This window comes from Gracilinanus agilis, chromosome 1 (genome assembly GCF_016433145.1).
Source record: "Gracilinanus agilis isolate LMUSP501 chromosome 1, AgileGrace, whole genome shotgun sequence".
Lineage (NCBI taxonomy): Eukaryota > Metazoa > Chordata > Mammalia > Didelphimorphia > Didelphidae > Gracilinanus > Gracilinanus agilis.
This window is the reverse complement of record NC_058130.1, coordinates 63,069,018-63,090,764: the sequence shown is the minus strand read 5'-3', so window position 1 is coordinate 63,090,764 and position 21,747 is coordinate 63,069,018. Positions and strand designations below refer to the sequence as shown.

General features: G+C 39.7%; 1 protein-coding gene across 1 annotated transcript in view; it reads left to right on the top strand.

The window, feature by feature from the left end:
- MGLL (monoglyceride lipase) overlaps window positions 1–21,747 on the top strand; it is a 142,488-nt gene that overhangs the window by 26,742 nt on the left and 93,999 nt on the right. Inside the window, exon 2 of the mRNA XM_044676210.1 lies at window positions 6,092–6,198. Within this exon, the coding sequence (XP_044532145.1) occupies window positions 6,092–6,198 (107 nt within the window). The remainder of the gene's footprint in view (window positions 1–6,091; window positions 6,199–21,747) is intronic.

Genomic DNA, 21,747 nt, shown 5'->3' with positions numbered 1-21,747 from the left:
TCCTCACCTGTACAATGGGAATAATAATAACGTCCACCTGCCGGGATTCTTTTGAAGCTTAAATGAGATATTATTTGTAAAGTGCTTTTCAAACCTTAAAGTACTATATAAATGCTAGCTATTGTTAGCTATAATCCTGGTGTTCAAGACTCTAAAATGATCTGGGTCCTTTTTCGATCTATCCAACCTTATCTTTTATGATTCCTTTTCATGAAATCTCTGCAGTAGCCTAGCCAGTCTGCTCACTTTTCCCCTTGGCAGGTTATGTTTATCCCTCCTTTATACTTTTATTTGTTCCAATCATCCTCCATCAAATCTCTTCCTTCTTTTCCTCTTGACTACCAAAATTCTGTGTATTCCCCTTTGGTCCCCCCCCCTTTGGTTTTTTGATAAAGATATTTTATTTGACCAACTACATGTAATAACAACTTTTCACATAAGTTTTCTGAAGTGATATAAATCAAATTGTTTCCCTCTCTCCCTTCCCTCCTCCTTCCCAGAGATGATAAGCAGTTTGATCTGGGTTATACATGTATTATCATATGCATTCCCCTTTGTACCAAAGGTTTCACCACAAAGCCTGCCTTGGCTGTGTTAATCCAGTATGATTTCTCTCTCATGATAGTACTTCCTGTTTACCATCTTTATCCTTGATATAATTCAGTTCAATTAGACATGTAATTTCTTAAGCTCCAACTAAGTGTAAGTCAACAAAATGAAGCAGTCCCTGCCCTCAAGGGGCTTACACTCTACTGGATGGATGCACCATGTACACGGATGAGTAAATAGAAAGTGCTTTGAAGTCTGTACAATGTAAACACTGAGAGATTGGGGGAAGGGAGAGAAAGTTAAAAATTGGAAGGACCAGGAAAGACCTTTTGTATGAGGTGACACTTGAGCTAAACTCTGCTGGAGGACAGGGGCATTAAGAGGCAAGAGCAAAGAGGGAGGGCATTCCATTGAGGAGAGATGAACGGCATGTGCAGGGATCATTATGTAGACCAGTATGTCTCGAATATAAAGCGCATGAGAGAAAATAATTGTGAAATCAATGCAGAAAGATGGGGTGCAGCAGGATCATGAAAGGCTTTCAGTGTCAAACAGGAGTTTGTATTTGGTTCCAGAAGCAGTCAAGAGTGCCTGAAGCTTCTATCATAGAGAGAGGGTTTTTTTCAAGCTGTATACAGGAAAGATGGATTGGAGAGGAGATAGGACCAGACTGTGACCATATGAGTAGAGAAGAGAGAATGGATACAAGGGGTATTGATGATGTCACTGATAAGACTTGGTTATTGATTGGTTTGGGGATTGGGGGGAAAAGGAAGAACCAAGAATAATGTTGAGGTGGTGAATCTAGGTGACCAGAAGCATGATAGTGATCTCGAAAGAAAAAGGCAAGTTTATAAGAAAGGCTGGCTTAGGTGGGAAGAGGAGTTCTATCTTGAACTTAGTGAGCTTGAGATGCCTGTGGAATAACTAGCAGGCAGCTGGTTGATGTCTTTGCCATATAATCTATGTATTTCTTGTTCTCCCAATAAGAATTCTTAGAGAGCAGAGGTTGTGTTTTTCATTCTTTCATAACCTGCATGGTGCCTACCACAATATTGGGTCAACAATGGCATCTAATCCTGACTCTGAACTCCTAACTGTATTACCCTGGCCAAGTCCCTTCTTTCCAGACTTTAGGTTTGTCATCTATAAATGAGGATAAGTAGTCCTTGTATTGCCTATTTACAGAGCTATCATGAGCAAAGTACTTTGTAAACCTTACAATTCTATAGGAAGGTGAGTCTAATATTATTATTATAAAAAATACCCAATCAGTAATTGTTGAATCATGAGATCTTTGGGGCCTCAGCATGTGATGGAACCGTGGATTTAGAGGAAAGACAATCTGCTTACAAAATTGAAAGAGGAGGAATAAAAGTTACATTTGGATTTCCACTGAGTCCTACTGCTTCTGTTTCAGTTATGGGAAATGGATTGGGTCCATTCATCACATACCCACATGTAGTCTCTTTAACAGAAATTCTGTGTGAATCTTTGAATTTTTTAAACAAAAATTCAATCCTGAAAATTTTGGTACTAGAATCTCAGAACTGGAGATCCACTGGAGTAAGTGGAAATGCATTGTCAAATGATACAATGAACAATACATCTCAATGGAAAATTATCATAATATGATACAGTGAACATCTCTTCCTTACAAAAAGAGAAAAATACTAATCCTCCCATTCTCTCCTGACTTCAAATCATGATTAAGATCATATGCAGAGGAGAGAGGAGAATCCTATGGGAAGGAAGGACTTCATCCAGTGGGAGCTGAAAGCTTTCCCTTATGAGACTAACTGAAACTTTCTATCCATCCATCCATCCATCCATCCATCCATCCATCCATCCATCCATCCATCTATCCATCTATCTATCTATCCATCTATCTATCTATCTATCTATCTATCTATCTATCTGTCTGTCTGTCTGTCTAAATTTTAATAGCCATTAACAAAGACAAAAAGAAAAAAGGAGTAAATATTTATATAATTCTTTAGCAGTTAAGAAAGTAGAACCAAATGAATTAATAAACAAAATGTGTTTGTCCTGTTTTTCCTCCTTTTAAGTCCACTTGAAGTTTTACTACTTTTGAATTGAGTCTTGCTGTCTGTCCTTTTTGGGCTTAGAGTCAGGAAGACCTGAATTCAAATATGGCCGCAGATACTTACTAGATATGTGGCCCTGGGCAAGTCACAAACTGTTTGCCTCAATTTTCTAACCAGTAAAATGGGAATTACAATAGTTCTTACCTCCAGAGTCATTATGAGGATCAATGTGATAATGTTTTTTAACTTCTCAGCACAGTACCCTGGAATAGTAGGTGATTCATGCTTATTCTCTTTCCCTCCCTTTCTCTTCCTTCTCTTTCTCTTTCTCTTTCCCTTTTCCTTACTAACACTAATATTTTTCTTTCCTTTTTCCTTTCCTTTCCTTTCCTTTCCTCTCTTTTTCACTTCCTCTCTTTCTTTCTTCCTCCTCTTCCTTCATTTTTTTCTGAGAGGGTTTCTAAATTTTCATTTTAGCTTCATATATTTATGCTCATCCTGTGGCCAACTCAAAGAATAAGACCAAGGCCAAGGTCATGGAGTTCATCCTGCATGGCTGATTATCCTCAAAGACTATATATACCTCCACCAACTACCATGAGAGAAAAATAGAAAGGCCAGACGGTGTGCCCTGGGAAGAGTGTTAAAAATGGAACTCAGGAGACCTGAACTCTAATCCTGGCTTGAAAACAAGAGACTTTATATTTGAATGGATCACATCACTTTTTCCCAGTTTCTTCATTTTTAAAACGAGACGTTGGGCTATATGGAATTTAGTGGAAAAGTACCTGGATCCAGGAGACCTGGGCTGGAAAGCTAACTCTCCTACTAACTGCTTGTGTAACCTTGAGAAAATGACTTCACTCCTCTATGCCTATAAAATAAGGGGGTTGGACCAGTTGATCTCTGTGGTCCCTTTCCGCCTTGAGAATCATAGAAGTTAAGTCCAAAGTGTGAGAGGGATTGGAGGAAAGTTCTCATTATTATTGTGTCATTTGGGTCAAGTCACCTAACTTCCCTGACCCTTGGGCTGCTCATCTGGAAAAGGAGGAGGCTGGGCAGCATTGTGGCGGAGGTCCTTCCTAGCTCCATAGCTTTGAGCTATGATCTCATGAGGAGGAGGACACCCTCCTGCATGATTGATTGCTTCAAACTCAATGCACTTGTCCTGAGTTCTCTGGTTTGCCTGCCCCCCCCCCCAGCCTCCATAACACCTCGGGCTAATCCCTCTCATGGGCAGCATATGCTCAAGCTCAGCGAACTGCCCAATCACAGGGTGCTGTGTGCCAGATTGGTCCATCTGCTGCTGTGCCTGTGACTGATGACTTTTCCCTGTGTAATCCTTTTACTGGAATTACTTTGGGTAATGGCGATTTGATTCTTTCCACTGGCTAAGTCTGTTAAGAGGAGATGGAGGGAAAAAAAATCGAAGGCAAGCATCTCCTTCACTGTAATGTTTTGGTTTTGGTTTTGCTGCTGGGCATGTTGGAACAGAGGGCTCTAATAACTTTTTTTGCAGCTCTTAGCTGAGTTAGCAGAATGACCTATTAGTGTCTGTGAGTTTTCCAGACCATCTTGGAGGACCCCCTCGGCATTTACTCGGTCTTGTATTTTTAGAGAGACAAAGTAGGTGTTTTTAAAGGCTTTGAAGCAATGATTTCCAACCATGAGATTGTGACCTACTCATGATAATAACTAATGTTTACATAGTAATAATGATAGCTCACATTTTTAGAGCAGCCTAGGATTCCTAAAGCACTTCTTCCCAGGACCCCTACAATGACATAGGTTATGCAGTTATGCCCATTTTATAGAGGGGGAAACTAAGAGGGTCAGTGACCTACCCAAGTCACCCTATTAGTGTCAGAGCCAGGCTTCCTCATTTCATCCTGTCGAAGCCCTACCTAGTAAAATGACAAGTTGATTGCCACAGATGCATCCCTTTTCCCATTCTTTCTCCACCCTCAGTGGGAAAGTCCTCAGCATTTTGGGTAGAACCACTGTGAGAGACTTATGGGAGGAAACGGACAAGCTAGGCAGGCACAGATATTGTTAAAGGGAACATCCACTTTGAGGAGTTTAGATTCATGAAATCATAGATTTCTAAGTAGATGAGATTGCTGAGACAATTCAGTCTAAAATTCCTTTTTTTACAAACAAGGAACTGGGAATCAGAGCAATTTAGTGCCTTGCCAAACTTCACCCAGCTCTAATATGAGTTTGAATCAAGATTTGAAACCAGTTCATCTTGAGTTCAGAAGCAAACTAGGTGGCTCAGTGTATAGAACATTGGGCTTGGAGTCAGGAAAACCTGAGTTCAAATCTGACCTCACTTAGTAGTTATATGACCCTGAACAAGTTGTTATTTTTTGCCTCAGTTTCCTCAACTGTAAAATAAGGATAGGAATAGCATTTCCCTCATAGGATTATTGTGAGGATCAAATCAAATACCCAATAAGTTGGGAAGCCTTCTTTGAGTCTACCTCTACACCATCTTTTCCCTTTTCTCTCACTGGCCACCACCCTACTTTGAGGAATCATTCTTACATGTTTAAAATATTGCGAAAGTAAAGTCAGTGCCTGGCATATAGTAGGCACTATGTAAATGTTCCCTCCCTCCCTTCCTTCCCCACTTTATCATAATCTCTTCATTAACATATCCAAAATAGAACTTCTTATATTTTCCCAAAAAGACTCATCCCTGTTCCAAACTTTGCTAATCACCATCTTTCTGAACACTTGGGTCCATAGTCCTGTAGTGATCCCCACTGACTTTTCTAGTCCTCATCTCTGTCTCCAATACAGTCCAATGATTCTGCCTCCATAAAATTGCTCATATTTGTCCTCTTCTGTCTACTCGTCGAGCCACCATCTTAGTTCAGACCTTAATCACCTCTTGCCTAGACTATAACAAGAGCCACCTAGTACCTCTAGCAAACACCATTTCCATCCAAAATGATTTATTAATCAATTATTAGCAGAGAGAAATGGTGTCATCTTTAACATTGATAGAATAGTCTTGACATTGACCATTGAACATGGCTAAGCTTATATTACCTTCCCGTGTTGCCTTCATTTATTTATGTATTTGTTTATTTATTTATTTTTAACAACAATGTAGTCATTTTATGTGATTCCTTTCTTTTTTTCTTTTCCTTCCTTCCTTCTCTTTCTTTCTTTCCTTCTTTCCTTTTTTCTTTCTTTCTCTCTGCTTGATTTACTATTTGCTTTTTCTTATAGGCCTTCCCCCTTATTTCTCTGAATTGTTCATATGTCATAACATACAGCACAGTAATATTCTATTACATTCTTCCATCCTACTGTGATTCAATTTTCCTCTTGTTTTGGAGCCATCATCTTCGGAACTATCTAGGAATCCTCTCTATTTCTCACCTGAATCTTTTTAGTCATCCGAACTGTTGGATGTTGTTTGAGCTCCATTCCACCCCAGCCACAATTCTGTCCTCACAGGATGTCCCTTGTCTTGCTTTCAGGGGGCTCGTGTTTATCTCACATGGTGCTGGGGAACACTGTGGCCGCTATGATGACTTGGCCCAGATGCTGGCTGAACTTGACCTGTTGGTGTTTACTCATGACCATGGTGAGTACTGCACAATAATATCTTGGATGGGGTGATGAGTCACCGTATGTACTACTTCAAATTTGACAGTGTTTGGATTTCCCTTACAAATTTCGTCTCGCCTCCTGTCTTTCCTTGTTGATTTTTTGCCCCTTTTCTGTTTCCTGTTAAAAAAGAGACGAGAAAGACATTCTTACTGTGAAGTTTCCAAAATTTTGTAAGGGAAAATCTCAGTGTCTGCTTCCTATGGAGCAGATTCACCAGTGAACCCACCAGGCCAGGCTCAGGCTCAGGAGAAAGATGGCCATGTGAAACCATCTGCTAGCTTAGCAGAAGCCAAATAATAATCTCTCCTTATGTAATAGGCTTTTATAGCTGTCAGAATACTTGCACATACACAATAGAACCTTGACTTTCTTCCTTGACTTTTTCTCAAAACTTGAAATTAAGATGGTGACAAGTTCAAGAACAGATTAAGGACGCAGCTGACTTTAAAACATCAGAGACTCAGCAAACATCTAGTGCTGATAATACCACACTGGTCAAGGCCACATTACTCCCAAAGTTAGAGAAAGCACTATTCCTATTAATCATATTTAAGTGGGATGTGCTGGTCTTTCACTTGATGCCCCTGCACAGAATCACCAAATTTAAGACCTGGGAAAGATCTCAGTGACCATCTGGTCCAACCTACATTGGTAAAGAAGATACTGCAACTTTTCTGATGAGTGGTCATCTGGCCTCTCTTTGAAGACCTCCAAGGAGAAGGAGCCCACTGCTTCTATTTTGTGGTCATTTGGTTTGATAGGGAGTTTGGGTTTTTTCCAAACATCACACCTAACCTTGCTTCTTTGTGACTTCTCTCCATCGCTAATATACACAAAGAAACGATGGCCAAGGATATCGATATTTTGGTGGTTCTGTGATCAGTTTCACAGTCTTAGAATCCCCCTTGACTCTTTCGTTCACTGCCCCTCACCCCACCATGCCCAATAAGTTGGGAAGTCTTGTCGAGTCTTCCTCCATACCATCTCTTCTCTTCTCTCTCACTGGTCACCACCCTACTTAAGGGGAGTCATTCTGTGTTAGAAATATTGCCAAAACCTCTTGACTGATTGGTCTCCTTGCCCTGAGACTTTTCCCCTTCCAGTATGTCCTCCACACAGACCCTAAAATATTCTTCCTAAAGCACGGATCCACTGCTCAAGAAATTCCAGTGGTATCCTAGAGGCTTGAGGATCTAATAACACAAACTGCCCTGTGTGGCATCTGAAACAACCTGCCTTTCTAGGCTTATGACAAATTTCTCCCCTTCGCACATTCTGTAGGACAGCCAAACGAACTTCTTTCCTGTCTGTTATGCACATGTACCGTCTCATCTCTTTGGACCTTTACCTGGGCTGCCCCCCACCCCAAGCCCGATTATCCTTCCTCTTCACCTTTAACTCTTAGAATCATCCTTCAAATTTCAACCCAAGGCTGCCTTTTAATACTAGCCTCACCAATTACCTGGTTTTCACCTTGTCATTATTTTGTAATTATATATTTACAGGGTGTTTCCCCCATAGTATATAAGCTCCTTGATGGTAGGGATTTTGGTTTTTGCCTTTGTGTGTTCAGCCCTTAGAACAAGTACCTAATAAATTGGGAGGTTGTCCTTTAGCTTACACTCCATTTGAATGTATACAGATTGATTTCATAAACATGCCAAGAGACAAAGGGTTTAGATACTGCCTTGTAATCGTAGACAGGCTAACTAGATGGCCAGAAGTTTTTCCTGCCAAAAAGAACAATTCAGTGTTTGTGGTTAAGATCCTGTTGAAAGAGATCATTCCCAGATTCCAAACCTTTTCTGTGCCATACTTTTCCTTACACTAATAAATGCTTATTGATTGGCTAATTGATTGATCTCGCCCATATGGGTACTCCTTCAATCTGTGAAATTAAAAAAAAAAATCCTTACCTTCTGCCTTAGGATTGATACTAAGTATTAGTTCCAAGGCAAAAGAGTGGAAAAGGCAAGGCAATTTGGGCTAAGTGACTTGCTCAGAGTCATACAGCTAGGAAGTGTCTGAGGCCAAATTTGGACCCAAGATCTCTTGTCTCCAGGTCTCATTCTGTGTGGTTCTTATCCTAATTCCTGCCTAAGCCTCTATAAAAAACTATTGAATTCAATAAGTGCCTACTAGATGCCATACACGGTGCTACGCAATGAGAATACGAAGAGAAAAAAGGCAATGGTCCCTGCCCTCAAAGCACTTACATTCTTTCTATAAGGGGGAAAATGACGAGGATGTACAAATAAATACCAAGTAATTTTCCAGGGTGGTAGAGGGAGAGCACACGGGTTCCCTACAAATGCTGAGGGCCTTCCTCCAGGCTCTTTCCAATTCTGTGGGTGCCAGTTCAGAATTCAAGGCTGCCCATCTGTTATCTCTCTCTGGTTCCATAGCTTGTGTTTCAAGATGGATAAAATACAAAACGACACATACACACAAACCCCAACTCAATTTCATTTAGAACTGATAGAATTTTGTTTTAAAACTCTACCGCATGTCATACAAGGGAATTTGGCCCTGCAATGTATACGAGCCATACCTTGGGTCCTTCGCTGTTTCCCGAAGGGTCCCCAAAATCTGTGAGCACCCATTTTCTGTCTCCAGGAGATTTGCCCCGTGGCTGCCTTCAACTGGTATGTTGGGATTGAAATTGGAAAGGTCAGTCCAGTTTCTCCCATCCAGAGGAAGGAGGCTTTTATTGGATCTGATTTTAAAATGTCGAACTAAGTGGTAATGTAGAGAGGAGCTTTCAAGGGAATGGAGATAAGGGATTTTATGACTGTAAATGAGAGTGCAGAAGGGTGCATTAGGGGAGACAGATGCTGATCTTGCCAAATAACAAGCTTGGTCAGAGAGAGCGCACCACATAAAAGATTAAGAATTGGAATGTTTCTGCTAAGAGATCTTTTAGTCCAGGTACCAGTAAATTTTCTTGTGACAGAGAATACACTATCTACTAAATTTATGTTATCTTTAACATATAAATCAGGACTACTTGTAAAGTATCTCTGTGAGGTATCAAAGTTTGGATCAGGATATTGGGGGAGGTGGTTATCCTTGGCACTAAATACGAGAACTGTATTATTATTAAAATGAAGACTGGCCAATTTGTGCAAAGACTTTCCCTCACTATTCAATCTAGTTCAGTTCAATTCAATTTGATAAGAATGTATTACCGCAACATCTAGATGGCTCAATGTAGAGAGAGCCTGGTCTGGGGACAAGAAGTTCTGGGTTAAAATCTGACCTCAAACACTTCCAAGCTGTGTGATTCTGGACAAGTCACTTAGCCCCAAACGTCTAGTTTTTACCTCTCTTCTGCCGTAGAACTATTACATAGTAGCAATTCTAAGACAGAAGATAAGAGTTTATTTTTTAAGAATGTATTATATACCTTCTATGTTCAAAGTATTATGAACATGGTGACAAAATAATAAAGAGCAGCCCTGGTGGAAGGACCACACTTGCCCGAATAGAGTTTATTTGTGGACATTTTCAACATTATATTCTCAACTAAAGTGGAATGGGGGAAGGAGAATCCCTGAGACTAATAATAATAATATTAATAACGGTCCACATTTGAGACAGCAAAGTGGTACAGGTGATAGAGTTCTAGACTTGGAGTAAGAGATAAACCTGAGTTCAATTTCTCTCTCATACTTACTGTGTGATCTTGGGCAAGTCATTGAATCTCTTTCAACCTTAGTTTCCTCTGGGACTAGAGATGGGGATAATAATGATGCACCTACCTCTCAGGGCTGTTGTAAAGATCAAATTGAGTTAACTTGTGTAAAGTGCTTTGTAAACCTTGAAGTACTATGTAAATGTTAACTATTATAACCCCCATGTTACAGATGGGAAACTGAAACCCAAAGCTAAGGGGGCAGCTAGGTGGCTCAATGGATTGAGAGCCAGGCATAAAGATGGAAGGTCCTGGGTTCAAATACGACCTTAGACACGTACTATCTGTGTGATCCTTGGCAAGTCATTTAATCCCTGTTGCCTAGCCCTTACCACTCTAATGCCTTGGAACCAAAACACAGTATTGACCCTCAGATCCAAGGAAAGGGTTTAAAAAAGGTTAGCAAAGTAATTTGTACCTGATCACACTGTTAGTAATAGTATCTAAGATAAGATTTGAATTTATGTCTCCTGACTTCAAGTTCAGTCCTCTATAAACTCTCTATACTATTTTACCTCTTATGGATGGCATAAAAAGCCTTAGTACCTCCAATTAGAATTTCAGATACCTCAAAAAATTCTGTCATTTCATCATTGTGGATAGTCCTATCACCAGCGAAAATGTCAACTCTCTGCCTCTAAAGATGATCTTGTTGGGGCAGAGAATATTCATCGCCTCAGTGATGCCCTTTGCTGACATATCTTGCTAAACTTAGCTTGGTTGTTCCTCTGATGAAGAATACACAGTTTATCACCATGTCTATCCCAAAAGCCTTTCCACATTGGCGGGAAAGTTCTGGCTCTGTCAGAGCTTGCCCTCCGTTGGCATAAGTAAGCCTTGGAGAATCTGAGATCACTTTCACAACATACTGAATGCCAGGAGTTCAAGATTAGAAGAAAAATTCAGCAAAATGTCATGTCAAGCTTCCTTTGATACATCATGGCACACATTCTATGCAGTTCCAGCCAACTTCATAATAATCAAGTGAACTTGGCTCTGTGGCCACTTCATCTCCCTACTTTGGGCCTCAGTATCTACATCTGTCAAATGACTGGGCAGAGGGTTAGATGCTCTGACTAGGGCGAACTTCTGAAAGCTCCATGTTTGTTAGTGGACTTTTGAAAACCTAAGCGCCAGGCTCTTTACAGGAGAGAAGAAAAAAAAAAAAGAAGAACCACCTTTTGATGTTTCCAAAATAACAACCGAAGCAGAGACACTGCTTTCTGTGGCATTCTAAATATAGTGCCCCTTTTTGCTTGTTTAAGCCCATGGTTTACCGACTTGCTTACGGTGATTCATTGGAATTCCCCTTTGCCAACAGCATGAGGATGGGATTTAATTCAAGAAATGAACAAGGGAAGATTTAACCTCTGTGTTTTCTCATTTTGTGTGTAGTCTTTTGTTGTGAATAGAAGAGGGATAGTTGTTACTTGCCTAGTGGGCAGGAGCTGGGGAAAAGAGCATTTCAATGGGTCTTCTGAATGCCTTTGAGCTCAAAAATGTGCCCTTGGAGATCAGTGAACTTTGGTTTCTTTTCTTTTCTCTTTTTTTTGTTTTTGCCAAGAAATCTCAGTTATTTAAGAGTCCATTGTTCTTTGATTATCACAGTGCCAGACTTTTTATTTGTTACTAATGGTGGCATGACCAGAGTCGTTAGAGATTCTTGCCCTCTTTTGGAGTTTGAAATATCTTATTTAGGTTTTTCTTGATTTTGTGACATATAATAGCTGTTTCAAAAAAAAGTGATTTATATAAAAAGGCATTATGATACCCTGGGTAAAGTTATGTCATATGACCTTAGAGTCTGGAATATCTGGGCTCAGATCATACTCCGAACACATATACTAGGTGTGGGCAATTGTCTTGGCTTTCCAGAGCCCTAGGCAAATTCTCGAAGGCCTTTAGTACCAGGGTAGCTGTCAATCTATGTCGGAAGAGGAAGAATCCAAATGAGTTCTCTAAACCAAGGAATTCTTAAATCCATAGCACTCTGCTTCAATTAGCCCCATTCCCCTCAATCTTCTCTACGGCTTATGTCTAAGGTGAAATAATAATTAGCTTGGATTTGAGAATCATAGGCATTTCTTAAGATGATTGGAGACTCTTTGAGGGTTTAAAATCTGAGATAAAAAAAATCACTGAATGTCTCATCTAGAAGGATTCTATCCAGTGCCAGGTTCTGAAAAAAAGTCTTTTCTGTAGACTCAGACCCAGGAGACCTAACTTCTGTCAGGTAGGCTCTGCCACAGGGTTGAGCAAGTTGCCACTCATCCATATGCCTCAGTATTCCTTTCTGTAAAATACAACAGATGAACTGGAGAATAGATTATCCTTAAAGTTCCTCCTAGCTCTGACTATGTTTTAAGTTTCCCACAACTCTAATATTCCATGTTCTAAGATCTCTTCCAGTTCAGACAGTCTGTTTCTAAGATCTCTCACAGCTTTGATAGCTAATGTTCTAAGACCTTTCCCAGCTTTGACATTCTGTGTCCTAAGGTCTAGGTCTGACAGTCTATCCCAGTGGTTCCCAAATTTTTTTGGCCTACCGCCCCCTTTCCAGAAAAAAATATTACTTAGCACCCTGGAAATTAATTTTTTAAAAATTTTAATAGCAATTAATGGGAAAGATAAATGCACCTGTGGTCATCACCGCTCCCCTGGATTGCTGCAGCACCCACCAGGGGGTGGTGGCGCCCACTTTGGGAATCACTGGTCTATGTTCTAAGGTTCCCCCAAATCTGGCATTCTAACCTCTGAGGTCCTTTGGAGCCCTCACATTCCATGTGTAAGGTGAGTTTGGAACATGACTCAGATCATATTAGCTCTTAGAGGTTAAGAAGTGGGCTGCCTCTCCATGAGTGGTGAGCTCCCATTCACTTAAAGCAAAGACTGGATGATCATTTGTCAGGGATACTATAGAGGTGATGTCTCAGTCAGGTAGTGAGAACACTAGATGGCTATTAGGGTACTTTCTAACTCTGTGATTCTGACATCCCGGGGTTTGGGGCTTTTAAAAAGCGCCTGTATCTGTACCTGAATGAGTTGTTTGTTATCACATCAGGTTATATATACTGTTGCTGTTAGTCCTTACTGTATAGGCACACTGCTGGAGGAATCATTTTACATATAAGCTATTTCTATAGCCTAGATAACAGAAGGCTTCAGAGACAGGTTCAGAGACTGATTACTCCTAGGTGAGCAAAGCCAGCCAGTGTGCTTTGTACTGGATGTCTCCTTCAGAGAGGGGCTGCCACCTCCTGGTCTCTGCTCATCACAGTGCTTCTAGGTAAATAAACTGCCCTGACTGGTTTCACTGAAAGTAGTGCTTTCAATTCATAAGGTTATTGTGAAGATAAAAGAAGATGGACGCTATGAATATTTTCTGCAAAGCAAAAAGTACTCTAAAGGGAATAGTTGGGTTGTTTTCTAGGATTCAGATAAAGTCCATGCTAACAAGGTTAAATTATTTGAGTCCTAGCATTTTTCTGTGGCATAGGGCCATTGGTTTGGGGTCAGGAGATCTGGGTTCAAATCTGTGCTTAACTGATTTCTGTCTGTATCATTTTGGACAAGTTACTTCAATTAAATGATCTCTAAGATATTATTTTTTTAATTAAAAAATTATTTTGATAACAAATTTCTGCATAAATTTTCCAAAATTATATGATCCATACTGTCTCCCTCTCTTCTTCCCTCCTCCCTCCCAGAGCTTACAAGCAATTCAATCTGGGTTATACATATATTATCATGTAAAACATATTTCCATATTATTCATTTTTGTAAGTAAATAATCTTATAAAAATCAAAACCCCAAATCACATACCCAAATAAACAAGTGACAAGTCATATGTTTTCATCTGCATTTCTACTCCAACAGTTCTTTTTCTGGAGGTGGAGAGCATTCTTTGTCATAAGTCCCTCAGAATTTTCCTGGATCATTGTATTGCTGTTAGTAGCAAAGTCTATCACATTTGATCATTCCACAATATTGCAGTTACTATGTATAATGTTCTTCTGTTCTGCTTATTTCACTCTGTATCAGTTCATGTAGTTCTTTCCAGCTCTTTCTGAAATCAATCCTGTTCATCATTTCTTATAGCACAATAGTATTCCATCACCATCATAATTTTGTTCATTTTGTTCAGCCATTCCCCAATTGAGGGACTTTCCCTTAGTTTCCAACTCTTTGCCACCACAAAAATTGCAGCTATAAATATTTTTGTACAAACAGGTCCTTTCCCAATTTTTAAAACCTCTTTGAGATACAGACCCAGTGGTGGTATTACTGGAACAAAGGTATGCATTCTTTTATAGCCCATTCCAATTTTGCCACATTCCCCCCAACATTTATAATTTTCTTTTACTGTCATATTGGCCAATCTGATAGGTGTGAGGTCTAGGATAGATTCTGACAGCACTAGGATTGTAGAACTGGAAGGGACTTAGAGGCTATTTGGTTCGACTCTCTTATTTTACGTGAGGCAGAGAGTAAGTGATTTGTTCAGGGTCACATAGCTAATAAATCTAAGGTAGAAAGTGAACCCAGGTCAAAGTAACTACAAATACTGCCTTTCCGGATCCTAATGCTGCAATATTGAATTTTTTTTTTCAATTTTATTGATACCTTCAGTCTTTACATCATAGTCACTTATAGAAATAGGGTCCTTCTCAATTCTGAGGGACTTATGAGAAAGAACGTTATCTACATCCAGAGAAAGAATTGTGGGAGTAGAAACACAGAAAAAAAACCATTTTCTTGATCACATGGTTCATTGGGGATACGATTAGGGACGTAGACTCTAAACAAGCACTGTATTGCAAACAATAATATGGAAATAGATCTTGATCAATGACAAATGTAAAACCCAGTGGAATTGCTCATTGGTTATGGGAGGGGGGATAGAGGGGGAAGGAAAGAACATGAATCATGTAACCAAGGGAGAATATTCTAAATTAATTAATTAAACAAATACATTTAAAAAATAAAAAATAAATAGGGTCCTAATAATAGCTAACTAAAAAACAATTAATATAATGATCATATCTGACAACATTCTGCTTTTGTGAAGTGAAAATTTCCTTATCAGTTCTCTAAATCGTCAATGTTGTCTGTTTTCTGATTACTCGGAGTTGGACTTTCTTTTGGATCTTTTCATTTATATCATGTATATTCTTCCTTTGGTAGTACTAATAATCCCATTTTGTATTACTTTATACTCTTCCCATGTATCTTGGAATTCCTCATATTTGTCATTTCCTACTATGTTCTCTTACATTTATATGTCACAATTTGTTAGCCTTTTCCAATTCAATTGACACCCACCTTCTTTGTAATTCTTTGCTGGAGAGAGAGACACAGAGAGAGAGAGACACACACACACACACACACAGAAACAGAGAGAGAGAGAGAGAGAGAGAGAGAGAGAGAGAGAGAAACAAGAACATTTTGGCACGTTACAAACGTGTGGTTATCTTATTTTTTATATAGGGTTGAACAGCCTTAGACATTCACTACCAGTATGACTATGGGCAAGTCACACATGGAATCATGAGATGTTGATTTGTGTAAGACTCAGTTTCCCCTCTTTAACATGGGGCTGCCTTGTTTGTTGTTGTTGTAAGGGAAAGCACTATAGATTTTTATAGTGCCTCAGAAAAAGGAAGAAGTAGTATTATTATAATTGGCAGCAAGGTGGCACAATGGTGGGTAGAACACACTGGGCCTGGAGTCAGGAAGACCTGAGTTCAAATTTGACTTCAAACACTCACTAGCTGGATGACCCTGGGCAAGTCACTTAACTCTGCTTGCTTCAGTTCCTTATCTACAAAACAAGCTGGAGGAGATGGTAAAACATTCCAGTAGCTTTGCCAAAAAAAAAAAAAATCCAAATGTGGTCTCAAAGAGTTGGACAACTGAAAGAACCAAACAGCAATATTATTTTAATTATAGTAGGTATCCAATAAATACTGGACTGATTTTCTCTTGTTTCCCAAGCACAGTCTCATCCTATCTTTAGGATTTTAAGTGGGCATCTGACCCACTGACATTTCATTATTAAAAGGGTGAACCTTTCTTCTTTCATGTGTGGGCACGTGTTTGCGTGTGTATGTAGACTCATGTTTATGTGAAAAAGATAGAGATAGATGTAGATACAGACCACGGAGAGATGCAGAGAGAACAAAAGAGGGAGAATGGAAGAGCTGATATCTACCAATGCATAGCATTCATTCTCATGATTGTTGTTCTAAGATTCTGATGGGAAGGTTAATTCTATCATCATCATAAAAAAGCATTTGATTTGATTCATCCATTAAATATTCATTAATTGTGTATTTGTGCACTATTCTCTGCAAGCCACTGGTAGAGATCTGTACAAAGGATAAGTCAAACTCAATGAGATCTATTCTAATAAAGCTGATTTAAGGAAAAAAACAACATGTAGAGAAATACTGTAATGCCAACATGGTAAAAACCCGTTAGTCCACAAGAGGAGTACAAAGTGTTCTGAGGTCAGATGAGGGAGAGATGATTTCCTGCTGGGATTTTTTTTTACCCAGCAGCACCCCCAGGGATTTTATTTCTCCCTGTCACAGATGTCCATGGGTAGTCCCAGCTTGGATCATACTGTGCAGTTACAGATCTCTAAGCACCTCAGAGGATGGGGATTGTAGGAGGAGATGGGGAGGAGGGAATGGGCTGGGAGGGAAGATATTGAGAAGACTTCATGAAGGGAGTGACATTTGAGCTGAGACTTGGAGCATGGATGGACCATTGCTAGCTAACATCTATAGTACTTTGTATATGTTATTTCATTTGATCTTCCCAATAATTCTGTCAGATCGATATTTATTGTTATATTTTTCATTAAAATTTTTTTAAAGTTTATTTTACAGACCAAAAAGCTGAGACAAGTTAAGTGACTTGCACAGGGACTCACATCAGTAAATGTCTAAGGCAGAATTTGAACTAAAGCTTTCCTCACTCTAGGTCCAGCATTCTATCCACTGGCAGAGATGGTATGAGAAGAGCATTCCAGGCTATTCCAGTAGCACTGGTGCTGGGTGCCATACAAAGAGAGCCTCAAAGACAGTAGAACTTATTTGAGGAGGGAGAGAAAATTTGGGGGAGGGGGTCATAGGAGTGGCATCTTAGGCAGGCAGGCTCTTTGGAGAAAGCTTGAGTAGTAAGTAGGTAAGGACTTGGAGCAGACACACCTGAGATGGTTTCAGAGGCTGAGCTGGGTTTATACAGGGCCAGCTCTACAAGGTTGTGTGTGTGTGAGATGGGGGTAGCGATGAGTCATTCTGGGGCAGAGTTGCTAGCAACAAAGCTGTAACTCTCCCCATCTTTGGCAACCTGCTAGCTTGGGAACCGGCTGCCTATCTGCTGGGGGAGATGAGCACTGAAGCCCTTAGGAGGGGCTTGGGCTGCCCACCTTCGTGCCACATCCAGGAGGAGGTTCAACATCTAGATTGGGGGGAAGAGAAATTCATGGAGTATTTTGCTCACCTCAGAGAACGGAAAAGAGGGAACTTTTGCTTTTTTTATATTTGAAATAAACTTGGAAAATGTCCCAATGTGCCATACTTCTGGGCAGTGGCATTACTGGAGAGATCAACCTGGCAGGCTGTTAGAACACATGCTTTTAAGAGAGAGGACTGAAAATGAGAATATACTGTTTAAAGAGAAGCTTCGTATGCCTAGGGTGACTGCCAATCATTTGGTCCCAAATACAGTTCAATCAGCCACTCAACAAACAAATACTTTTTATTAAGTGCTTATTAGGGAAGTAAAGGGGAAGGGAATATCTATGTGCTAAGCACTTTTTAGGAATATGATTTCATTTGATCCTCACCACAATCCTGGAAGGTAGCTGCTATTATTATCGCCATTTTATTATCTCTGAGTCAAACAGAGGTTAAGTGACTCACCCAAGTTCACACAGCTAGTAAGCATCTGAGGTCAGATTTGATCTCATCTTTCTGACTCCACGCTTAATGTCCTTTTCATTGCATCACCTCTCTTTACCAAGTTCGGGAGAAACCAAAACTGAAGCAAAGAATGGCCTCTGTCCTCAAGGAGCTTACACTCTAGCCTACTGCAGAATTTCTTTTAATAAAAAAACCTTACTAAAACAATAAATAAATTGAAAGGGCCAGCTAAGTGGCTTAAGGGATAGAGTGCCAGGCTTTGAGACAGGAGATCCTGGGTTCAAATTGGCCTCAGACACTTCCTAGCTGTGTGACCCTGGGAAAGTCACTTAACCCCAAATGCCTAGTCCTTACTACTTTTCTGCCTTGGAACCAATATTTAGTAAAGATTTTAATAAAAAATAATAATTTATTTTAATAATCTTTTTATAATTTAATTTTATTTTTACATATAATTATAAAATATAATTTACATTTTTAATAAAACAAAAATAAATGAAAGTAATGGCTTTATTTATCAGATCTGCGTCTCAGGTGGAAAACACAAATCCTGTAGTCCAGCCCTAGAAAAAAGATGTCCCAGTCAGTTAACACTCCCCCTGGCTGCTCCCTTTCATTGCTTAGCAGCTCAGCAGATGTCACATCCTCCCTTGTCCAGCACTTGGCAGGGGCAGAGCTAGGCTCTTCATTGGACCTCTCATCTATCTGCTGGAGATTCATACTACGATTAGCTGGGTCCCACTTTCCTACCACTCTGGCCAAGCCAAAAGTGCTGTATACACACATCTCACCTACTGAGACATCAATGATCATGAATCCATTTTCCAAAAGGTGTTGAGTGGGAGCAGCTAGGTGGCTCAGTGGATTGAGAGCCAGACTAGAGACAGAAGGTCCTGGGTTCAAATCTGACCTCAGACACTTCCTAGCTGGATGACCCTGGGCAAGTCACTTAACCCCTATTGCCTAATCCTTATCACTCTTTTGCCTTTGAGTCAATACATAGTATTGACTCCAAAACAGAAGTTAAAGGTTTAAATAAATAAACAAAAATGTGTTGACTTCCAGCTAGAGCTCAAGGGTGGTCTCCCATGCATGCACCTGAAGCAGACAGCAGTGATTTCTCTGCTTGAGCGTATGGTTCGCCCATGTACAGATTGTTCCCGCAGTGAGAGCTGAATTTTAAAATAAGTGGGGGGACCTATTGTATTGTAATGAAATGATACATTCCCATTTTGGGAAGGAGGATGTCTTTATCATCTACTTGAGCACTAATTAACATTAGTTCTGTTGTATAATTTTATTATCTATTATATAATCATTATTATTATATCGAATAATAATAATAATTTATAAAACAGATTTCAAGGTCCTTCATCTCTTAGTACAGTCGGCTATATTATCTAAGCAACAGCTTTATGGGCTCCTCAGAGCGTTTCAAAGGCATCTGCCTCCCTCCCCCTTGCAGAGTACAAGGTGAAGTTCCCCATCATTGTGGACAAAGAGACTCGTGCCAATAGAATACAGAGAGTGACGGAGCTGGAAGCAGAGACCAGACCTCCTAATAGATATCTGACTTTCCATATCGTTCAGCCCCTAGAGCAGAAATCCCCTCCTTTTTTTGAGCTATCATTTATTTTTATTTTTTATATATAACATAATAGATAGGTTATATCAATGTAACAAATATGACATTTATGTCTTTATTTTATTATAAATTTAAATGTGTCTATGTGTAACATAATATGTAACAACGACACATGATTTGCTATAAATAGGTAGTGAATTACAACGAATATGCTTATCTATGAGAAACAAATTCTCTCACATCAGCTATGTCTGATTCCTTTTTTCCTCCTCCCCTCCTCGCCTCCCTCCCTTTTCCCCCAAGAAGGCAGGTAATATGATATAGGTTATACATATATTATCATATCATACATATTCCCCCATCCATCTAACTTTTTTAAAAAGAGGGTTCCCTTGTCCAGTCTCCAAATATGGGGACCCCTTTTGGGGTGTTTAATTGTGAAGTCTCTCAAAAGAGAAGGGGTGGAGGAAAGAGGTGCTGCTGCTTCTCTGCCTCTCCTCCTAAGACGAACCAAGAAGGGGGGTGTTATGCCAGCAGCTGGTTTAGGAAGAGAGCAGTGAGCTCCTTGAGATATTCTTGTAGACTGAAGGTTACTGGTAGGGAAGCCTTACTGTACAGTGAAGCAGGAGTCCAAAGACCTGGGTTCAAATATTGGCTCTGCCTTTTTCTATCCGTGTGACCTTGGGCAAATCATTTAACTTCCTTTGTGCCTCAGCTTCTTGTTTTGTAAAATGAATGGGTCGAACTATATGGGCTTCTGAGGTCTTTTTAACTTTAAATTTGTGATCCTCTGATCTCTCCCAGCTGCAGATATTTGATGCTATAACAGAGGAAAACATAGACATTTAGGCTTTCCTTGCTATAACGCCTACAGATTTTTCTGCTGACAAATAAGTTTTGCTACAGCTGTACCCGAGTGGCAAATTTAGACAACATACAATGGAATCAGCATGACCTGAGAGAGCATAGGGGAGCAGATCTGGAGGTGGGGGTTGCAGAGACAAGGAGCTAGTTTTGGGGGGAGTGGGGAGAGGGCATTTTCATGTGTTTTAGTATTAAAATGAATAAAAGGGAAAATATGAGCAAGAAAATATTGGAATTTTGCATCCAGGATTTTGAAATAAACATTTCAGATAAAGATCCCCCTACTTTGTAGTCAGAGGACTTGGGTCCAAATGCCAGTTCTGCTATTTATGCCCTATATGGCCATAGGCAAATCACCACTCATGTGACCTCACTGAGCCTCGGTTTACTCATCTATAAAGTGGAGGAGTTGGATTAGATGACATCTATGGTCACTTCCATCTCTAAGATCCTGGAAAGGGATCCTACAAGAGAAAGGCTTTTCGTTTTCCACATATAGGCCAAGATTAGCTTTTAAAAAATGTTTTTGCCTATTTTTTGTTCAAATTTCAATGATAGCACAAATGTATTTTGTGAGTTTTAGCCTGCAATATACCCCACTAGATTTCATTTTTAAAATCTTCTGGCTCTGCTAAAGGACATCATCTGGCAAAATGGCATTAGAGGGGTAGCCAGGTGGCTTAGCAGATAGAATGCCAGGCCTGGAGTTGAGAAAATTCTGGGTTCAAATCTAGCATCAGACACTTCCTAGCTGTGTGACCCTGGGCAAGTCACTTAACCCCCATCGCCTAGCCCTTACAGCTTTTTTGCCTTAGAACCAATACACAGAATTGATTCTAAGACAGAAGGGAAAAGTTTTAAAAATACCCAGCATTTGCATATAAGCACTATGTGTCTTCTTTCAACATGACAAGCATGGAAATCTGTTTTGCGTGACAGCACACATATAACCTGTATTATATTGTCTGCTGTCTTGGGGAAGGGGAAGGAGAGAGGGAGAAAACATGGATTGCAAAATGTTATAAAACAATTATTAAAAATTGTATCCACCTGTAATCTGGAAAATACATACATATATAAATGTATATATGTATATATTTATATTTTGTATGTGTGTGTAAATATGTATATGTATGTAAGTGTATATATCATATCTATATCTATCTATCTATCTATCTATCTATCTATCTATCTATCTATCTATCTATCTATGTCTATCTATCTACCAGCATTAGAACAGGGCAGTTTTTCCAAAGGAGTGTTGATATCAATAGGAAATAAGTTCCTACATGGCCCAAATTTGCTCCTTAAAAGCTTTAATTGGCCCAAATTTGCTCCTTAAGAACTTTAAATGGACCTTCACAAAGATGTGTCACATACATAGTAGGCTCTTTTCAAATGTTTGTTGGATTCATTTGGCATGAAATAATATAATATTAATCATGGTC